Source organism: Medicago sativa, chromosome 4 (genome assembly GCF_051527215.1).
Source record: "Medicago sativa cultivar Bolivia chromosome 4, Bolivia_mono, whole genome shotgun sequence".
Taxonomy (NCBI): domain Eukaryota; kingdom Viridiplantae; phylum Streptophyta; class Magnoliopsida; order Fabales; family Fabaceae; genus Medicago; species Medicago sativa.
Window position 1 is genome coordinate 75,096,377 of NC_140752.1, and position 20,237 is coordinate 75,116,613.

Genomic DNA, 20,237 nt, shown 5'->3' on the forward strand with positions numbered 1-20,237 from the left:
TTGGATCTACTCCATACCAACACGCCATGATTGGTGGGCAGTGGAAGCGTTTTGTGGATGCTCGCAGACTTCGTGAAGGGGTTCAGATCAGACTTGGTATGCCAATGGCTGGAGAGAATGATACAATATATTTAACTGTCATTGCTGGTTAGGATTGGAGGGTGCGGATGGTTTATTTTTGATGGAATTTTCCAGTTTATTTTTATGTTTTCCCTTTCTGTTTTCTTCCTTTGCGTTTTCTTTTTATGGAGTGTAGTATGCTTCATCTTTTATGCTTTTTTTTTTTGTTTTGTCAATCAAAAACTATGATGCTTTAGTTCTTGACTATCATTGTGACGAAGTATCATCTTGCCTTCTTATATACGCTAATTTAAATTAAAGAAATCTTTTCATATTTTACCTTGCATCTTTCTCTCATTGTTGTTATATGTATTACAATAAAAACCTTAGCAAGTAATTTCATATTCACATGAATTTGGAAATATTTAGGACGTTGCATATCTCTATGATATGATTATAGAATATTTTTCAATGAATTATATATTAACAGTCATTAATAACACACGGTCGCAAATTTTCTTAAAGAAAAAAAAACACGGTTGCAAATTAAAATAATATGGTTCAAGTCAAATTGAAATGGCATCATATTTAATGTTCTCCATTAATTTTGCACGTTCAGTATCGTTCTGATATGATTGTAGAATATTTTTCAATCAATTATATATTAACTGCCATTAATAACACACAGTTGCAAATTCATTTAAAAAAAACGGTTGCAAATTAAAATAATATGGTTCAAGTCAAATTGTGATGACACCATATTTTAAGGTTCTCCATATATTTTGCACGTTGAGTATCTTTCTGGTATGATTGTAGAATATTTTTTAATCAACTATATATCAACTACATATTAACTAGCATTAATGGCACACAGTTGAAAATTTCTTTAAGAAAAAAAAAAGCAACGCCTCTATTTTTAATTTAAGGAGGTCTTTTCAGATTTTACCATGCATTATTTTTTCAATGTCGTTATATATTTTAGGAGCAAAGCTTTAGCAAATATTTTCAGATTCACGTGAATTCCAAAATATTTTACGAGCACGTAATTTTTATAATGATTAACGTTGAGAAAATAATGATACCACCATAAAAAAATTTGACCTCGGCACTATAACACAATTTTCGTCTTTTTTTACAAGGAACACAATTTAAAGTATATTACTGTTTAAAACATGTATTTAAGCATAAAATAATTTCGAAATATGTTATCTTTTGAAACAATTCTCCCACCACAAAAAAAAAAAAAATTGAGTTGCACTATAACACTTTTTCATTTGAAATTAATCATATTGATTTGCAGTAGCTAAAATTGGAAGTTACAATTAATCAAAAATTAATTATATTTTAATTGTGGCATTAAATTTAATGGACCAACTACTAATTGTGACATTAATCAACTATTTAATGGAAATAAAATAACACACAATCAATTGTACATTAACTAGCATTATTGTATAATGGAAATAAAATAACACACAATCAATTGTATATTAACTAGCATTAAAACCACATGGTTGAAAATTTCTTTAGAAAAAAAAAGGGAGGTCACACGGTTGCATATAAAACAAAAACAACATCTTTTGCCTATCAAAAGAAAACCTCACGGTTTGCATAATGGAAATAAAATAACACTCAATCAATTGTACATTAACTATTATGACTTATTCTTCTATGGTATAATATTGGCTTAGGTAACATTGTGAGTTTCTACATGAAAATAAGACTCGTGCGTCAGCACGGGTCATGGTTCTAGTATTACTTAAAGTTAACCCGTAAGCAATATTTTGCCCTAGATTTACCCTAATTTCTCTGCTATATTTTACTATATTAACCATATCTCTTCTATTATCTCTTATTACTTAAAGTTAACCCGTAAGCAATATTTTGCCCTAGATTTACCCTAATTTCTCTGTTATATTTTACTATATTAACCATATCTCTTCTATTATCTCTTATTACTTAAAGTTAACCCGTAAGCAATATTTTGCCCTAGATTTACCCTAAATTCTCTGTTTAATTTTACTATATTAACTTTATCTCTTCTATTATCTCTTATCTCTTATTACTTAAAGTTAACCCGTAAGCAATATTTAACCCTATCTTTTCTATTATCTCTTATTAGTTAAAGTTAACCCGTAAGCAATATTTTGCCCTAGATTTACCCTAATTTATGTGCCTAATTTTACTATATTAACTCTCTTCTATTATCTCTTATTACTTAAAGTTAATCCGTAAGCAATATTTTGCCCTAGATTTAACCTAATTTTCTCTGCTTAATTTTACTATATTAACCCTAACTCTTCTATTAAATCTTAATACTTAAAGTTAACCCGTAAGCAATATTTTGCCCTAGATTTACCCTAATTTCTCTGCTTAATTTTACTATATTAACCCTATCTCTTCTATTAACTCTTATTACTTAAAGTTAACCCGTAAGCAATATGTTGCCCTAGATTTAACCTCATTTCTCTGCTTAATTTTACTATATTAACCCTATCTCTTCTATTATCTCTTATTACTTAAAGTTAACCCGTAAGCAATATTTTGCCCTAGATTTACCCTAATTTCTCTGCTTAATTTTACTATATTAACCCTATCTCTTCTATTATCTCTTATTACTTAAAGTTAACCCGTAAGCAATATTTTACCCTAGATTTACCCTAATTTCTCTGCTTAATTTTACTATATTAACTCTATCTCTTCTATTATCTCTTATTACTTAAAGTTAACCCGTAAGCAATATTTTGCCCTAGATTTATCCTAATTTCTCTGCTTAATTTTACTATATTAATCATATCTCTTCTATTATCTCTTATTACTTAAAGTTAACCCGTAAGCAATATTTTACCCTAGATTTACCCTAATTTCTCTGCTTAAGTTTACTATATTAACCCTATCTCTTCTATTATCTCTTATTACTTAAAGTTAACCCGTAAGCAATATTTTACCCTAGATTTACCCTAATTTCTCTGCTTAATTTTACTATATTAACTCTATCTCTTCTATTATCTCTTATTACTAAAAGTTAACCCGTAAGCAATATTTTGCCCTAGATTTACCCTAATTTCTCTACTTAATTTTACTATATTAACCCTATCTCTTCTATTATCTCTTATTACTTAAAGTTAACCCGTAAGCAATATTTTGCCCTAGATTTATCCTAATTTCTCTGGTTAATTTTACTATATTAACCATATCTCTTATTAATAAAGCTTAACCTGTGTCGCTATTACTTAAAGCTTAACCTGACTCGCTATTATGTTAGTCAAATTATGTTCCTAATTTCAATGATAATCGCATTTATTGTTCATTTCAATTAAAAGATCAAAATCTGTGTCGGGTCGATGTCATGTTACAATATCAAGGTCGTTGTCATGGACATAATATGATACTGATATGGTACAGTACCAATGTCTATGATAATTAATATTATGAATTTAATTAGAACAGTTATGACATTCAACTAAACTATTTTATTACATGTTACTGTCAAATATTACCTTCGATATGACATGTTCTATAGCACAGGTCGATGGTCTAGTTTTATGTAAATTAAAAAAGTTTGGTAGAATGGTTTAGAGACCCTCCGTGCTGACGTGCTGTACTCTTTTTGGTTTCTTTTTTTTTTAATTTGGTTCAAGACTCCGTACTGTACTGTCCCTGCTAAATTGAGAAGTTGCATTAAATAAATAATTAAAATATGAGCTGGTAGGGCAAGTATCTACTCTTTGTACAATGCTTCATTTGGATGGCAAGAGTTTTGATTGTTGGGAATTAAAAATCCAACCCTGTTGCAGTTTTAGTTAATATTATGTTTTATAAATCACTTTTGTTTATTTATGTATTTATATAAAATGGGTGATACTTGAACAACCAAAATGTTATAATATTTTGGACATTGTATAAAAATACACATAAATTAGGTGGTAATTTGATTAAAAGAGATAGAGAAAAAAATATTATTAAATTGATAATTTGTATAAAAATAAAGTAATAGACAACTTTTTGATTGTCAAATACAACTTTATCTTTTTGGTTTTGATAAAGTCATTTTATTTTTGGAAAATTATTTTTAGACATTCATACACTTCATAGACATCTTAAGAGAGAAAAATAGTGATGCAATAGATGTGATATATTGGATGTGTGTGTGAGAGATGTTTCACTTAAGTGCTTTTGAGTTTGATGATTTTGTCTCTATCTCTTTCATAATAATAAAAAGAAAAAAAAAATTTGTACCCAAGAAAAAAATCAAACAAAATGTTTACTCTCAATCATTTTCAATTCTTTAACTAATCATTTTTAATAATATTTTTTCCTCGCTCTAATTTTAATCAAACTAGCACTTGCTTTTGACTTATTTTTATACATTCTCACATAATTATATATCAACTTTTGTTGTTCAAATATCATTACTCTTATATAAATGACACCAACTTGGAGACTGATTCACCAATTAATTACTTTATTATAATGAGAAAAAGAAAAAGAATCAATCCAACCTATGAATTCAAGACCATGCTTATAAATTTTATGCAAATATATAAGCACTTTATTATGATGAGAAATGTTCTTTTAATATTTTATCCATCTTAAATTATATGTCATTTCGTAACAAAAGAAAAAAAAATGTCTTAGATTATAAGTCACTTTATACAATATCAGTGAAAGTTTAAAGTGTTTTTTTCAATATGACCTAAATTGTCTTAAAAAATTGTGGTAATTTATACAACGTTCATTGAAATTTAGTCACATGTACAAATGTATAAATTTGTGAGTGGTATAGGTACTCATAAACTATTTTTTTTTCAAGTAGTTTAAGATGAATAAGTGTGGTATTTAGGATTCGAACACCGATCCTTGCATATATCATGCATTGTCTCTATCAATGTTAAATTCACGGGGATTCATAAATTATTTACGTAGGTGATCTTCACAATTGAGTGTATTTGCCAAGTGTGCTAATTATAAATAACTTTTTTATTTGAGACCTAATTTCTTACAGAACAATAATGAATTTTTTGGGAGGCCTCGTGGGATTGGAATGTCTTGTGGGATTGGGTCGGTTCTACTGGCGAACACCAGTGGAGCAATCTACTGCTGCTTACATACAACTTAATTGTTGTTTTTGGATTTCCAAACTGTTGTATTTGGATTTCCAAATTCTATTATCTACCGAAGTTGTTACTAGGTTGAGTCACGACCAGGTCGCTCTCTTTAAGACGTTTCGTGACACTACCCAAAATTGTGCAATGTAGACTATCAACCACGCCGCCTCCAGGATAAAACAAGCCCAGCTACAACTGTGCGATTAACTACTGCACCGTAGAAAACCGTTCGAGAATTACACCTTCAAATATGGTACTAAGATCACTCTTTAATACTGAAACCACTTTAATATGGTATTATTACCATTCTATTATGGTGCTAAGACCACTCAAATATGGTGTTTCCACCATTCTAACCTTTAAGTTCTCCAAACTATCAATATGGTACTATGACCACTCAAATATGGTGTTACCACCATTTCTCTTCAAATAGAAAAATATTGTTATAATATTTATATAACGTTAAGATCATTCTTGATTCCGACGGGACATTATTATTTCAAATAGGACTATGATCTTAAAAGTACTATTTATTCTGAAGGGACATATATTACCGAATGGACTATGTTTTTAAGACCATTCTTAATTCCGAAGGGACATTAAACCGAAAAAGGGACTATGGTCTTAATAACACTCTTAATTCCGAAGGGACAGAAAGGAGTAGAAAAAGGAGAAGGACTTGTTAAACAAGTCGAAGGAGGGAGAAGAGAGGAAAGACTCGTCAACACAAGTCAAGAAAGGGAGAAGAGAGAAAGAGTTCCCGACAACTCAATGAAACTCTTTGGTGTGTGGAATGCACTGTGTGAGCTCTCTATTTATAGAAAAAATTCACAACTAATAAGTGAGAAACTTTGGGAACAAGTAATACATTACTTTATCATTAAGTAATTCACATATTAGATCTACTACAAAAATATCTCAATTGAGATCCAAAATATATTATATTTAGTACAAAAATATATTACATTATGTACCAAAATATATTTCAGATCAAGCACTAAAATATATTAGATTGCCTGCCCAAATATTTCAGATTGTGTTCCAAAATATTCTAGATTGCGTTCCAAAAATATTTTAGCAAAACTTGGGGACTAAGAAAGCACTTTCTAATAATGATTAAATTAATTATTTAATTTATCATTTCCAAATAATAAAATATATATCAATATATATTTTTCTCTAGTGCTTATGTACCCCCATTAATTAGAGGTACACCCCCACTATATAAACACTACTAATGTGTGTGTTCCATCCGATGTGGGACTTCCACTTTTTTCAATTCACACAACACTAGTTCTACCCAACATGAGAATTTGTGTTTAGTCTTTTTACTCAATTTCCACACATGTTCCAACAATCCCCCACTTGAATTTAAAAAATGGTTTCATAAATAACGTCAAAAACGTCTCCATAAGATTTGCTAGTAAACAAAGGTGTCGCCTACAACTTGAACCTCTGCATAGCGAGTAAAATTCTGATTAACAAGAGTTGCTTACAGCATTGAACTCTATCTCAGACATAGAACCCACACACAAACCTTTTCATAAGGTGTATTCTAAAAGCCCGTGCGTTTATGGCCTTGCACGTGTATCCCGGTTTTAACGAACGCTCTAGGTATTCTGCCCCGAATTCCATAGGAACCGGCCCTTAGTTCCACATTCATATAGGTGAGTCTATCAAGAGTACTCCTGTAGCTATGTACTCCACTCCAAATAGAGTATAGATCTCATTAAGAGTTTCTATTATCTCATCCTTCTATCGCTGCATGAATCATGCTTTCTTGCTTTTATCATAGCATGTTCTATCACTTGTGACTTGTTATTACCCATTGAACCTATTTCTTGGGATCTCCAGTCATGTAGGTCGGGTTACCATCACTTGTGACCTTTGGGCATTAGTCCCATCCTATTGGATGTGTTTAGGACTTTCTTTTTAGTAATTCCTTTCGTCAAAGGATTGACTAATTCTTTATCGGTACGTACATGATCTACTTTAACCGTTCCTTTTGAGAGTAGCTAGCTCTCTAATACTTTATGTGTTCGTGACTTAATAATCGTCTCTTACCATTGTGGTAATGATTCTCAATTTTGTAATAGCTGCAGACTATCACAATAAATTAACACTTCTAGAAACGATTTTACCCACTAAGGGTTCTTAGTTAGCAAGTATCTTATCAACTTGCTTCTCCACTAGTTTTCTCTAGTGTTCTCATCCCAGATACATTCCATATTGGACTGAGTCCATATCATTTGTTTTAACAAACAACTCCTCCAGTGAAGCTCATTATGCAAACACTGGTCGCTAAACACTCATCTGAAAGATGTTTTATCTTATATCATTAAGTACAATAGGTTACTCTTAGTCAAGTAATCCTCGAGTCATAGTCTTCTTAAGGCACCTCATGACTCTTTCTATAGAGTGGCAATGCTTCTCATCCGTCTACTAGTAAACTTGCACAAGAGTTTTACGACATCGGCAATGTCGGGTCTAATACATTCAGTGGCATACCTAAGTATTGCCAATAATGCTCACATTTGTTTTTCTAACTCCATCTCAAGTGTTCTTACACTTGATCATAATATATGATTGCAAGTTTACGGTGAAATAATTACATTTCCTTAAGATCTTCTCAACTTTGTGAGATTTATCAAAAAAGTTCTCTTTTCTGATCTAGTAATCTTGAAACCAAGAATTACTTCAACTTTGTCTAGGTCTTTCTTATCAATGTTGTTGATAAAGAATGATTTCACATAATTCATAACATGAATCTTTAAATCAAATATGAGCAAGTCGTCTTTATAGAGACATATGATCGTGCAAATATTATTTGTCACTTTCATTCACTTTATACTCATTCGATAGCATTAGAATGCCAAATTTTTCATGTCATTCCTTAAGAGTTTATTTTAGACCTCACAATGAATTATCTAACTTACAGACTTTGTTTTCTTGTCCATGAATCGCAAAACGTTCAGGTTGTTTCATATAGATTTCTTCTTCTAATTCACCAAAAAAAGGCAACTTTCACATCCATTTGGAGCACTATCGAGTTACGAACAGCGGCTAAAGGGACTAGTACTTTCATGGATATGATTCTACTGGCTGGTGAATGAGTATCGAAGTAGTCTATATTTTTCTCTTTGTCTAAAACCTTTGACTACAAGGAGGGTCTTGTATTCATCAACCGTACCATCAGGTTTTAGTTCTTTTTTCTAAAATCCAAATACAACCGATTAGTTTGCAACCATGAGACAAGTCAACAAAGTGTCATGTTTTGTTAGACTCTAGAGAATCCATTTCTTCGTTTATTGCTTTTTGCCATAATTCAGCATCCAATGAGGATATAACTTCTTTAAGGCTTAATGAATCTTCTTCCAATGTATAAACCAAGTTCATACTCTTTAACGATTTTAGCTTTCTTACCTTCTTGAGGTTCTATAACATCTTGTATGATGTTTTCATAACTATTTCTAATTACATGAATGTGATTAGATATAGTGCCCCCACTAATTCTTAATTTTTAGAAGGGAATTTATTTTGCCCCCACTAATGTCGTGCTCCCATTAGAGCCCCCACTAGTGCCCCCACTATTCCTTAGTTAAAGGGGTAAATATTTTCATAGAAATCGACATCCTTTAATTCTATGATCACTTTAGCATTTAGGTCATAAACCTATATGTTTCGTTGTTTATAGCATACCCAATGAATACACATTCATAGGCTCTACTAGTGAGTTTATCTCTCTTGGGCTCAAGATCCGAACTTATGTCAGACAATCCCAAGTTCAAAAATAAGACAAGTTGGACTGTCTTTTCTTCAAAAATTTCTTATTTAAAATTTTTGTTCTTAAACTAGAGTACTCTATAAATTTCAATTTTTTGTTATAAAAATTGAACATTCAAGCATATCAATTTTATTTTCCAAAATTCACAGTCATCAATAAATATGATAAAAACATCATTTTATCATTTCTAATTTATGTGTCATTTCTAAATAATGATTTATATGAACTCTTGGTTCATATATCTTGACTGCAATAAATAAAATTGTCTAATAATATAACGTTGGAATTAAGTCCAAGTTACTCAAGTTTAAAATTAAACACTTGTTCGTGATCAATTTTGATATGTCAAATATTAAAATCACACAACTAATAAAATAGAAGGAGAATTTTAATTTTGAACATACCATCAAAGGTGCAATCTTTTCCCACAAGAATGCATAGAGTACAAGTCTACCTTTAAGTCTGAGTTAACTCAGTCTTATTCAATAGAAATCTGAAATTCAGATTCTTTCTAATATTTGTTTCAAACATTTTGAACAAATTTCTCATTTATTTTCTAGTTCATCAAAAAACCTTTTTAATTTGGTCCTTTCTTTGATTTTTCAATGTTCTTTATTTTGTTCATATATTTTGCAACAAACTCATTCGTTTTATCATTATTAATGATTAATAATAATCTTAATCAGTATTCACAGTAAATTTAAAACAGATACAGATCTGTGTACGTGAATTTCTTAGTGTTGTTGTTATAACAACAAACACATCTTTGTTTCAGTCGAAAGATGTATTTCTTATAGCTTGATTTATCCTTCTTGTATTTAGGGACAATTGAACCTCAATAAGTAACTTCTTCGGTAGATATAGCAGATCGAAACGTCTTAAAATTGTTGTTTTTGGATTTCCAAACTGTTGTATTTGGATTTCCAAATTCTATTATCTACCGAAGTTGTTACTAGGTTGAGTCACGACCAGGTCGCTCTCTTTAAGACGTTTCGTCACACTACCCAAAATTGTACAAGGTAGACTATCAACCACGCCGCCTCCAGGATAAAATTAGCCCAGCTACAACTGTGCGATTAACTACTGCACCGTAGAAAACCGTTCGAGAATTACACCTTCAAATATGGTACTAAGACCACTCTTTAATACTGAAACCACTTTAATATGGTATTATTATCATTCTATTATGGTTCTAAGACCACTCAAATATAGTGTTTCCACCATTCTAACCTTTAAGTTCTCCAAACTATCAATATGGTACTATGACCACTCAAATATGGTGTTACCACCATTTCTCCTCAAATAGAAAAATATTGATATTTATATACCGTTAAGATCATTCTTGATTCCGACGGGACATTATTATTCCAAATAGGGACTATGATCTTAAAAGTACTATTTATTCCGAAGGGACATATATTACCGAAGGGACTATGTTTTTAAGACCATTCTTAATTCCGAAGGGACATTAAACCGAAAAAGGGACTATGGTCTTAATAACACTCTTAATTCCGAAGGGACAGAAAGGAGTAGAAAAAGGAGAAGGACTTGTTAAACAAGTCGAAGGAGGGAGAAGAGAGGAAAGACTCGTCAACACAAGTCAAGAAAGGGAGAAGAGAGAAAGAGTTACCGACAACTCAATGAAACTCTTTGGTGTGTGGAATGCACTGTGTGAGCTCTCTATTTATAGAAAAAATTCACAACTAATAAGTGAGAAACTTTGTGAACAAGTAATATATTACTTTGTCATTAAGTAATTCACATATTAGATCTAGTGCAAAAATATCTCAATTGAGTACCAAAATATATTATATTTAGTACAAAAATATATTACATTATGTACCAAAATATATTTCAGATCAAACACTAAAATATATTAGATTGCCTACCCAAATATTTCAGATTGTGTTCCAAAATATTCTAGATTGCGTTCCAAATATATTTTAGCAAAACTTGGGGACTAAGAAAGTACTTTCTAATAATGATTTAATTAATTATTTAATTTATCATTTCCAAATAATAAAATATATATCAATATATATTTTTCTCTAGTGCTTATGTACCCTCATTAATTAGAGGTACACCCCCACTATATAAACACTACTAATGTGTGTGTTCCATCCGATGTGGGACTTCCACTTTTTTCAATTCACACAACACTAGTTCTACCCAACATGGGAATTTGTGTTTAGTCTTTTTACTCAATTTCCACACATGTTCCAACATTAATTAATTAGGGAACTTTAGAAATGGGGATGAATTATCTACCTTACAAATATTCTCCAAACATTTTTAATATTATCATCACTCTTTCCCCTAACGTGTACTAACAACACAATATAATTCTATCACTCATACAAGAAAAGTTTACCATGCATTATTCTGTTAGATATTTAGTAGCTTACATAAAATAAATCAAGCAACACATGCAATATTTCTGTAATAAGTCGAGTCCTTGAGTTGGTATACAGTATTAATATGTATTAATATATATAGTACATATTTTTAAATGAAGTAATTGGTTTTAGGCAGTTGCAACTTACATTGTATCAAATGATGGGCGGTACTGCACTTCAAGTATACTTTAGGTGTATAAATTGGGTAAAGAGTTATCTCCATACCTACCTCATTTACATATTTATAATGTGAGAGTGATGCAATCACGTACCGTGAGAGTGATGCAATCACGTACCGAAGGAGACATTGTGATGGGAATATAGAAAGGGACAAAAAAATAGACATGAATCATATTGATTTATTCTAATAGAATGTGCAACAAAAGAAAAAACTAGAGTTTTATAGTTGGTACAGTATTGATTTAATCAAATTTCTCACATATAAGTTGTGTCAGACTTTAAATAAGACACCTCTCTTAATCAAAATTTAAATTTTGGTTCATCGCAGTGTAGTTCATTCCGCTTAATCCAACCCTACCAATTAGTGATTTAATCCAACCATATTGCAACAAAAATAATATATTTATGTTGATATGTTTAGTTTGGTATTTTAAAAGACAATTTAGTATAGTAATATTGGTTGTGAGATTAAATTTCAGACATTTGCGTCATCAATTCACAGATAAACCCTTTTTTTTATTAAATGATGTTTATAATATTTCATTTATAATAATTATTCTCTCCGTTTCACAATACATGTTGATTTTGAAGAATAATTTTGTTTCACTTTACTTGTCACTTTCAAGTTTTAATACAACATTAATTATTGATTTATCAATAATACCCTTGCCTATTTATTGTATAGATAAATATAGAATGAAATAATAAATAGGTAAGGGTATTATAGCAAAAACACACAAAAAAATATCAAAAAATAACAAAATTTATTTGATTTCTTGATATGTGTAATTTTCTCAAAAGCGACAAGTATTATGAAACAGAGTGAATGGTTGAATACATGACAGAATAACAATAAAATTTTGAAAACTATGGCAAGAAATTTGACCACTCTTAAAAGAGCACAAACAACCTCATTGACCTGTTTATAACAAACTCAACATTCTCCTTTCTATAGTGTGTAAAAAATACATCTATTATCATTAAAGAGGTCTATACGTTCGATCTTCAAACCATCAACAACCTACTTAGAGTCCATCTCAAAATCCATATATCGCGGCAGTGAATCTTGAACCCATATCAATGCAAGGACAAAGTGCCCCAAAGCATCACTAATTGACATTTCAATTCTCACCCGATTCAAGGAAAATAATGCATCAATATTGCTTTTGTTTCTCCCTGACGGGGCTTAGTCCAGCTTGCTTGTCGATTGAATTGCGTAACACTGGTATACATCGTGCACACTACTTGTGCTTCGATTGAACTACTCAACCCTTGCTATAGTTTTTTTTATATAAAATTTATGTAATTTCATTTCAAGCTATTTAAATTTAATTATTTGTTATGTTAAAAAAAATTAAATCAACCATTCAAAAGCTATTTTTATATACCACTATTATAACAGGTATTACAACGTTAAAATCCATTACATTTGATGCATTTTTCTGTTTTTTTTTTTTTGCATGGGAACGCGTTGTAGCGGCAGTTAACTACCGCTGGGAGTGAGCGGCTGTTAACTGCCGCTGGAGACTTAGAAATTTTTTCAAAAAATTTCCTGTAATAGCTACTGTGAAAACAGTGTTTTTCCCATTTTTTTTCTTTTGTTTTTTTTGTTTGTTTATGTTAATATATGATATTAGATAGATGTTTATTAATTAGTTTAGTAATTGTATGTTGTTTATTTATAGATAATGTTGAGAAAAAGCAATTGTATGTTGTTTATTCCTTGTCAAATAAGCAACTTTTTTGTTGTTTATTTATAGATAATGTCGATTCCATTAAGGTTGAAGCTCCCGCTAAGGTCGAAGTCTCCGTTAAAGTTGAGGCTTCAAGCGTCAATTCCGATGTGGACACGGCTCATTTCTTTTCAACCCAAGACACATGGAAAGATAAAAACGAATTGCTCGGTTGGGTCCGTCGACAAGCAAATAGGGCTGGATTTACGGTTATCATTAGGAGATCTTGTGAAGGAAGAAATGCTATGTTGGAGTTGGTTTGTGAACGGAGCGGCGAGCACAAAGTACCGAAGACAAAAGTGAAGAATGAAACAATTGGATCAAGAAAGTGTGGGTGTTTGTTCAAGGTGCGTGGATATGTTGTTAGGGAAGACAATGCTTGGAAATTGGCCATTCTTAATGGCGTTCACAACCATGAGATGGTTCTGTATGTAGCAGGGCACCTTCTTGCCGGAAGATTAACGGAGGACGACAAGAAGCTTGTACATGACTTGACCGATTCTTCGGTGAAACCAAAAAATATTTTGACAAACTTGAGGAATAAAAGGAAAGAGTCCATGACAAATATCAAGCAAGTCTAAAATGAACGTCATAAATTCAAAAAGGCAAAAAGGGGTGACTTGACGGAGATGCAAAAAGGGGTGACTTGACGGAGATGCACTTACATTGATGCCTTGGGTTTGACGCAAGAAAGTCATGTTATGGTGCGGAGAGCACTTATTCAAGAGTTGAAAGAGCATAGGAGCAAATACATTGAGGTGTATGCGAGCGAGAACCGTTACAACTACATCTTGGATGGATTGTATCCTCCCAAAAATCCTAGTAGCTTTGCACCTCCCGACAAATGGTTGACATTGCCGGATATGGGACACATCGTTGCATCATGTTACAATAGGCCGGTGTTAGAGATGACTACATGGAAAGACTACATCTCCGAGACTTTTTTCCCACTTAGAGGACGGCCTCCGGTTAACCCGAAAAGTAACATGATTTGCCTTGGTCTAATCCCAGATCATTTTATCCTTCTTTCATTAAAAGATAGTTGCCCACTACCTCCAACATGCACGGAGTGGAGAAATCACAGGAGCGAAGAGGCGGCAACATGGGAGGATGAATTTTTGGATCAACGGGATCCTTTCCAAACACTCATGGACATTGAGCTCAAAGAGAGACCGGTTCCACCAAAGGAGCCAACAAATGAAGACAATCCAATTATGTTTGATGACACTCCGGTTAAAGCAAACACCGAATTTGAAGATGTTCTGGAACATTTAGATGATTTGCTTTTATTAGATGAAATGTGACACTTTTTGGTCGGTGTTAATCCGTTTTTTGATTGATACGCGCCGACGTATTTTTTTGGATATATAATGTAATGACCAATTTTTTTGGTGATATAATGTAACTAACCTTTAACTATTTATATGTATATCAATATATTTGAGTTTCGCATTTATTAGTAATTAATGTACATTACGTGTAATGTTTTGCATTATGTGGAAAATTTGATGAATTTCAAACAATTGTTAAACGTTAACGCATTATCGGTTTGATGTAATGTAACCGAATAATTGATAAACTATGAAATGTTGATGTTTGTGATGGCTGAATGTTGTTGTTTTGGTTTGATTTCCTCCGGAATTGCCGTTTGAAATTACAGGTCAAACAGGACACATTTCCTGGGTAAAACCAGTTACAGACTGCACTGGTTCTGTAACTGGTGTGAGCGGTAGTTAACAACAGCTGGGTACCAGCGGCAGTTAACAGCCGGCGTGTTTCCCAGCGGCAGTTAACAACTACTGGGGGTATTTTGGCCATTTCCATGTGTCAATATGAAGTATTCTCTGTCAGAAAAGCAACCTTCAAAAAAGAAATAGTCAAAAATGAAATGGACTTTGCTTTCTTCCATGATGTCTACCATTTGAAGAATCAATTTGTCACCCCCTCCCCCTCGCATGTACCCCACCTCTCCAAATGGATTTTATTCTTTTTTTTTGTGGTGGTCGGGATTCGAACCCCGGACATTGCATATTTTATACATTGTCGATACCAACTGAACTAAACTCACAAATATTTTTTATTCTAATTTTAATTTCTCCCTCTTAAATTATCTCAACAAATATTAATCGTCGTATTTTTGCTAATTGGACCCAGAAAAAATGATTTTTTTCACTATGATTGAACCAAACTTTCGAAACATTAATTTCTTTTATCTTGACTGATTCCTGCTATTATGCCAAAGGACATTTCTTTTCTTCCAAGTTGTTTAACTTAATTTTAGTCTTTTTATTTTTACATGTTTTCTTTGGGGGCTGTGACAAGTAGAGCTGCTCTTTACCCTAACGGTTTTACTCATTCCCAAAGTAAATGATCAAAATACCTCTACGTATGTTAACTCACGCTAGTGTAAATTTTTACGTGAGTTAACTCACGCTAGTGTAAATCTTTACTTGAGTTAACTCACGCTAGTTTTAATTTCTACGTGAGTTAACTCACGTTAATTTTAAACAATGACTCCAAGGCACCCCTTTTGCTGATACAACAACCATGACTCCAACCAAAATTGTGCTACCTTTTTTTTTTTTTAAACAATGACTCCAAGGCACCCCTATCGCTTCTTCTGGTATTGTGGCTGCTTAAGTTTACAAAATGTATCTCATATCGTACTCTCAAGAAGATTGCGTAATGACGTTTGTCCAGGAAACTTGGTGAGAATTTATTTTGTCATTGATCTAAGATATTGATATGCGAAGATGAATCTAGCTTTCAATTAGAACAAAAACCCCAAATAATTTTTTTACAATCTTTTGCATGCAATTTGTGTTTCGCATGTTCCTGATAATCCTTGTCTCAAGCATCATTATTGATTGAAGAACAACAAACATATGCTTTGGTTGGTGCTTGATATCAGTGGTGCTTGTAGTTCTCTCATCATTCTGATTTACTAAATTGCTTTAGTATAGATTGTAGATCACATGGTTTGCTGTGGAACCTTTATCTTTTAGGAGCATATGACTGTTGGGCCAACTGAAATTGTTGCATTTTACTCTATTGCAGGGTTTGCCTTGGAGTCATTTTTTAAAATTAATGTGAGTTAACTCACGTAGAAATTAAAACTAGCATGAGTTAACTCACGTAGAGATTTACACTAGAGTGAGTTAACTTATGCAGCGTGAGTTAACATGCACAGGGGTATATTGGTCATTTACTTTGGGAATGAGCCAAAACGTTCGGGTAAAGAGCAGAATTCTTTCTGTTATTAGAGCGAAGAGCTTCTCTTTTTTCTCTTCCATGGTATAGATTGGGCCTTCAATAGCCAAAATAAGAAAATGGGTTACAAATCAATTATTCTCTCTAATGAGTAAGACTGTGAAGTACTTTTTGCACCACTTACATTATTTTTTGACATAAGTATCCCCTATAAATGTAGTCACTTGTTAGTTTTTTAAAAATACTTTTACAATCAAGATTTTATAGTTTAATTTTTAATAGATCAATAGCACAAAACTTTATAAGATTCCAAAGTTACTTATGGATATATAAGATTTGAAAGGTGTTATGGATTATTAACAATGGTTATGTTCTACATTGATTTTTGAATGTATAATTACCAAAACGAGCTTTTAATATAAGTACGTTTCCTTGCTATTTTATTTATGATATTATTTTGCATTCGTAAATTTAATTATTCATTTGTAAAAAAAAAAATATTCATATTTTTTTGATAGAATCATATATATGTGTGTATGAGGCAGGATCCGTTGACACCAGATGTAAATTGACTTACACCAAATCTCAACCATTAAAGTAAATAAATCGTACGATTTATGATAAACTAGCATGGACACCCGTGCCAAGCACGGGCTAGAATGTTGTTATATTTGATGGAGGGAATATTGTGATGTATCAGGTGTTACTTAAAATTTTAGATGGAGTTTTGGTTGTATCATTATCACTTGTGTGGTTTCTCTTTATCCAAATTGTCGATCTACAACAACGTAGGCTCCCACAGAAAGCCCAACGGTGGTATCACATCCGGGTTCGACGTTGTGGGGGATCGAGAGTTGTTCTTGGTGGTGGACTACAGACACAAAGATCCTAACACTTAATGGAGAGATGTTAATGTCTCAAGTGTGAGTTAAAATTCTGTATTGTATGCAAGAGTAGATGTGAGAAACATATAAGTGAAATGACTCATATACATAATGCCTTAAGACTTTGAAAGAAGATAGGATGTGAATCTCACTTCTGTCATTGATCTTAGCTTAATGTGATAATACAATCCATTGTAGGATCCTAGCCTAATGTGATGATTTGTTTCGTTATTTTTTGAGTGTCATTTGTTTAATTTTTCATCTTAAATTTTAGTTTTTGAATGTGATTAGCTTTCATGCACAAAAAAAAAAAAAATAACCTTTGTCATTTCAAATTCCTTCAGTTATGGTATTTCATGGGATCTTGCAATGGAAAAATGTATATGTATGATGAGTTGACAAAATACATATTCGTTAGACATTTTAAATAGATGTACATATTTTCAATAAATCTAATATTTTGGTAGCATAATTGCCCAGTAATATTCAACTTCTTCAACAAATCCATAAAATCACTAGCAATTCATTATGTTTCCTATGCTCTCACGAATAAAACTCACACACCTTATTTTTTGTTCTCTTTTCATTTCTATCAAGTTCAATTTCATTTTTAATCTTCTTTTCTTTTATAATTTACTTTATCTCTTCTCATGAAAGAAAGAAACAAACACCCCTCTATGAAACTGCCGCCAACCCACTTTTTTTTACCATGTCGTGTCTCTGACCTTATGTGATATCTCACCAGATCACATACATAATAGTCTCACACTTAAGGGAGAGATGTTTATGTTTCATATGTGAGTTAAACTTGTGTGCAATAATATACATTGAGTAACATATAAGCAAGAAGAACAATATACCTAATGTCTTAAGATTTTACGCAAAGATGTGATGTCAATCTCACTTGTGGAGTTTCTCATAGTCAAATGTGATGGTCCAACCCATTGTAGACTCCCTCAGAACTCTAAACATTATAGTGAGTTAAACTTGTGTGCAATAATATACATTGAGTAACGTATAAGCGAGAAGAACAATATACCTAATGTCTTAAGATTTTACGCGAAGATGTGCTGTCAATATCACTTGTGGAGTTTCTCATAGTCAAATGTGATGGTCCAACCCATTGTAGACTCCCTCAGAACACTAAACATTAATTTTTTTTTTTTTTAGTTTTTGAATTTCATTTGTTTAACTTTTTATATCAAATATAAGTTTTTGGATGTCATTTGCTTTCATACAATTTTTTTATCCAATCAATATTATATCAAATACCTCCATATTTGGTCTTTGGGTGAACGAACATGCGAATGGAAAAATACAAATGTGTTATGCTGAATTGAAAAAGTACATGATTATTAAACATTTTATAAAGATGTGGCGTTTTTTAACCGAGTCTATTTTTTGGTGAAATATTTACTCTTAAATTTCCAACACTTTTTAACTGACCCATAAAATTGTCAGTAACTCGCTATATTTCCGATACTTCCATGGACAAAACACACACTATTTTTTTCCCTTATCATTTCTTTCATGTTCAAATTTCTTTTCATATTCTAATTTAATTTTATTGTTGCTAAATTTATTTCTCTCGTTTCATGAAAGATGGGAACACAAACTTCCCTCCGCAAAAACACCATTAATCCATTTTTTTTTAACCATGTTGTGCCTTCGCCTAACCTTATTTGACTATCAACAAATTACAGACGCATTGAGTCTCACACTTTAGAGATATATGTTCATGTGTAAATTGTGACTTAAAGTTCCACATTATTGGATGTCAAAGGAGACGTTGAGAAACATATAAGTAAGATGACCAATACAGCTAATGCCTTAAGGTTTTGGATAATGATGTGATGCCAATCACAATTGTGTGGTTTCACTTAGCCTAATGTGATAGTCCAACCTACTGTAGACACCCTTAGAACTCTCAACATTACGATAAACGGTTTCGTTAGTTTTGGGATGCCAATTATTTAATTTTTATATCAAATTTATGTTTTCGGGTGTTGTTCACTTTCATGCAATATTTTTTAATCAATCTCTAAGATATTAAATTCCTTATCATTTGATCTTTGGTGGAATTTAACCATAGATAAACACTTAAGTGTTATGTTGAGTTAACAAAATATGTGCTTAGTAAATTCTTTATATGTTGTTGCGTTTTTTTACCCGAATCTAACTTTTTGGTAAATTAATTTTTTTAACGCAATCTAACTTTTTGGTAAATTAATTACACAAAAATCTTCAACTCCTTCAACAATTTCATAAAATCACTTGCAACTTACTTCGTTCTTTATAACCTCATGGACAAAATACACAATTCTTATTTTTTTTAACCGGTATCAGTTCTCTCAATCTCAAATATATTTTTCATCTTCTAATTTCTTTGATCTCTTCTCATGAAATAAAGGAACAAAAACACACTTTTAGTAAATTACCATTAATCTACCTTTTTGATCATGTTGTACATCGGTTTGACCTTATGTTGCTATGTCACGTAATTACGGACACAGAGAATGTCACACTTGAGGGAGATATGTTATCGTGTAAAATAAGAGTTAAAGTTCTACAATGAAAGGAATAGTAGATATTGAATAAGATATAAGGGAGATGACTCACAAACGTGTGCCTAAATAATTTGGGAAAATTGTGGTGTCGATATCATAAGTCTAGTTTCTTTTAGCCTAATGCAAAGATACAACCCAATGTAGGTTACACTTGCAGTCCCGAAATTATCATGATTTATTTTGTTAGCTTTTGAATGTCATTTGTTTAATTTTTTTATGTTAAATATTATATTTTGGAAGTCGTTCGCTTTCATGCAATTTTTATTTGTCAAGGCGATAAACTTTTTTTTATTTAACCTCTATTACTTTAAGTTC

The 20,237-nt window shown here is 31.7% G+C and overlaps 2 protein-coding genes across 2 annotated transcripts; both read left to right on the forward strand.

Moving 5' to 3' along the window:
• The first annotated feature begins 26 nt into the window (after nt 1-26).
• LOC146931881 (uncharacterized) lies at nt 27-13,842 on the forward strand. The gene is made up of 2 exons (XM_085707706.1): nt 27-147; nt 13,289-13,842. Exons 1-2 carry the CDS (start codon nt 27-29, stop codon nt 13,840-13,842), a joined length of 675 nt encoding a protein of 224 aa, XP_085563832.1.
• Nucleotides 13,843-13,962: 120 nt separating this feature from the next.
• LOC146931882 (uncharacterized) lies at nt 13,963-14,565 on the forward strand. The gene has a single exon (XM_085707707.1). The coding sequence runs from the start codon at nt 13,963-13,965 to the stop codon at nt 14,563-14,565; it is 603 nt and encodes a 200-aa protein (XP_085563833.1).
• The last annotated feature ends 5,672 nt before the right edge of the window (nt 14,566-20,237 follow it).

Excerpts from the sequence above, each read along its gene's own strand:
- LOC146931881 (XM_085707706.1), top strand. The coding sequence starts at position 27 with ATGATTGGTGGGCAGTGGAAGCGTTTTGTGGATGCTCGCAGACTTCGT. Across the intron at positions 148-13,288 it reads ATATTTAACTGTCATTGCTG|ATAATGTCGATTCCATTAAG; the intron begins GTTAGGATTGGA and ends GTTTATTTATAG.
- LOC146931882 (XM_085707707.1), top strand. The coding sequence starts at position 13,963 with ATGGTGCGGAGAGCACTTATTCAAGAGTTGAAAGAGCATAGGAGCAAA.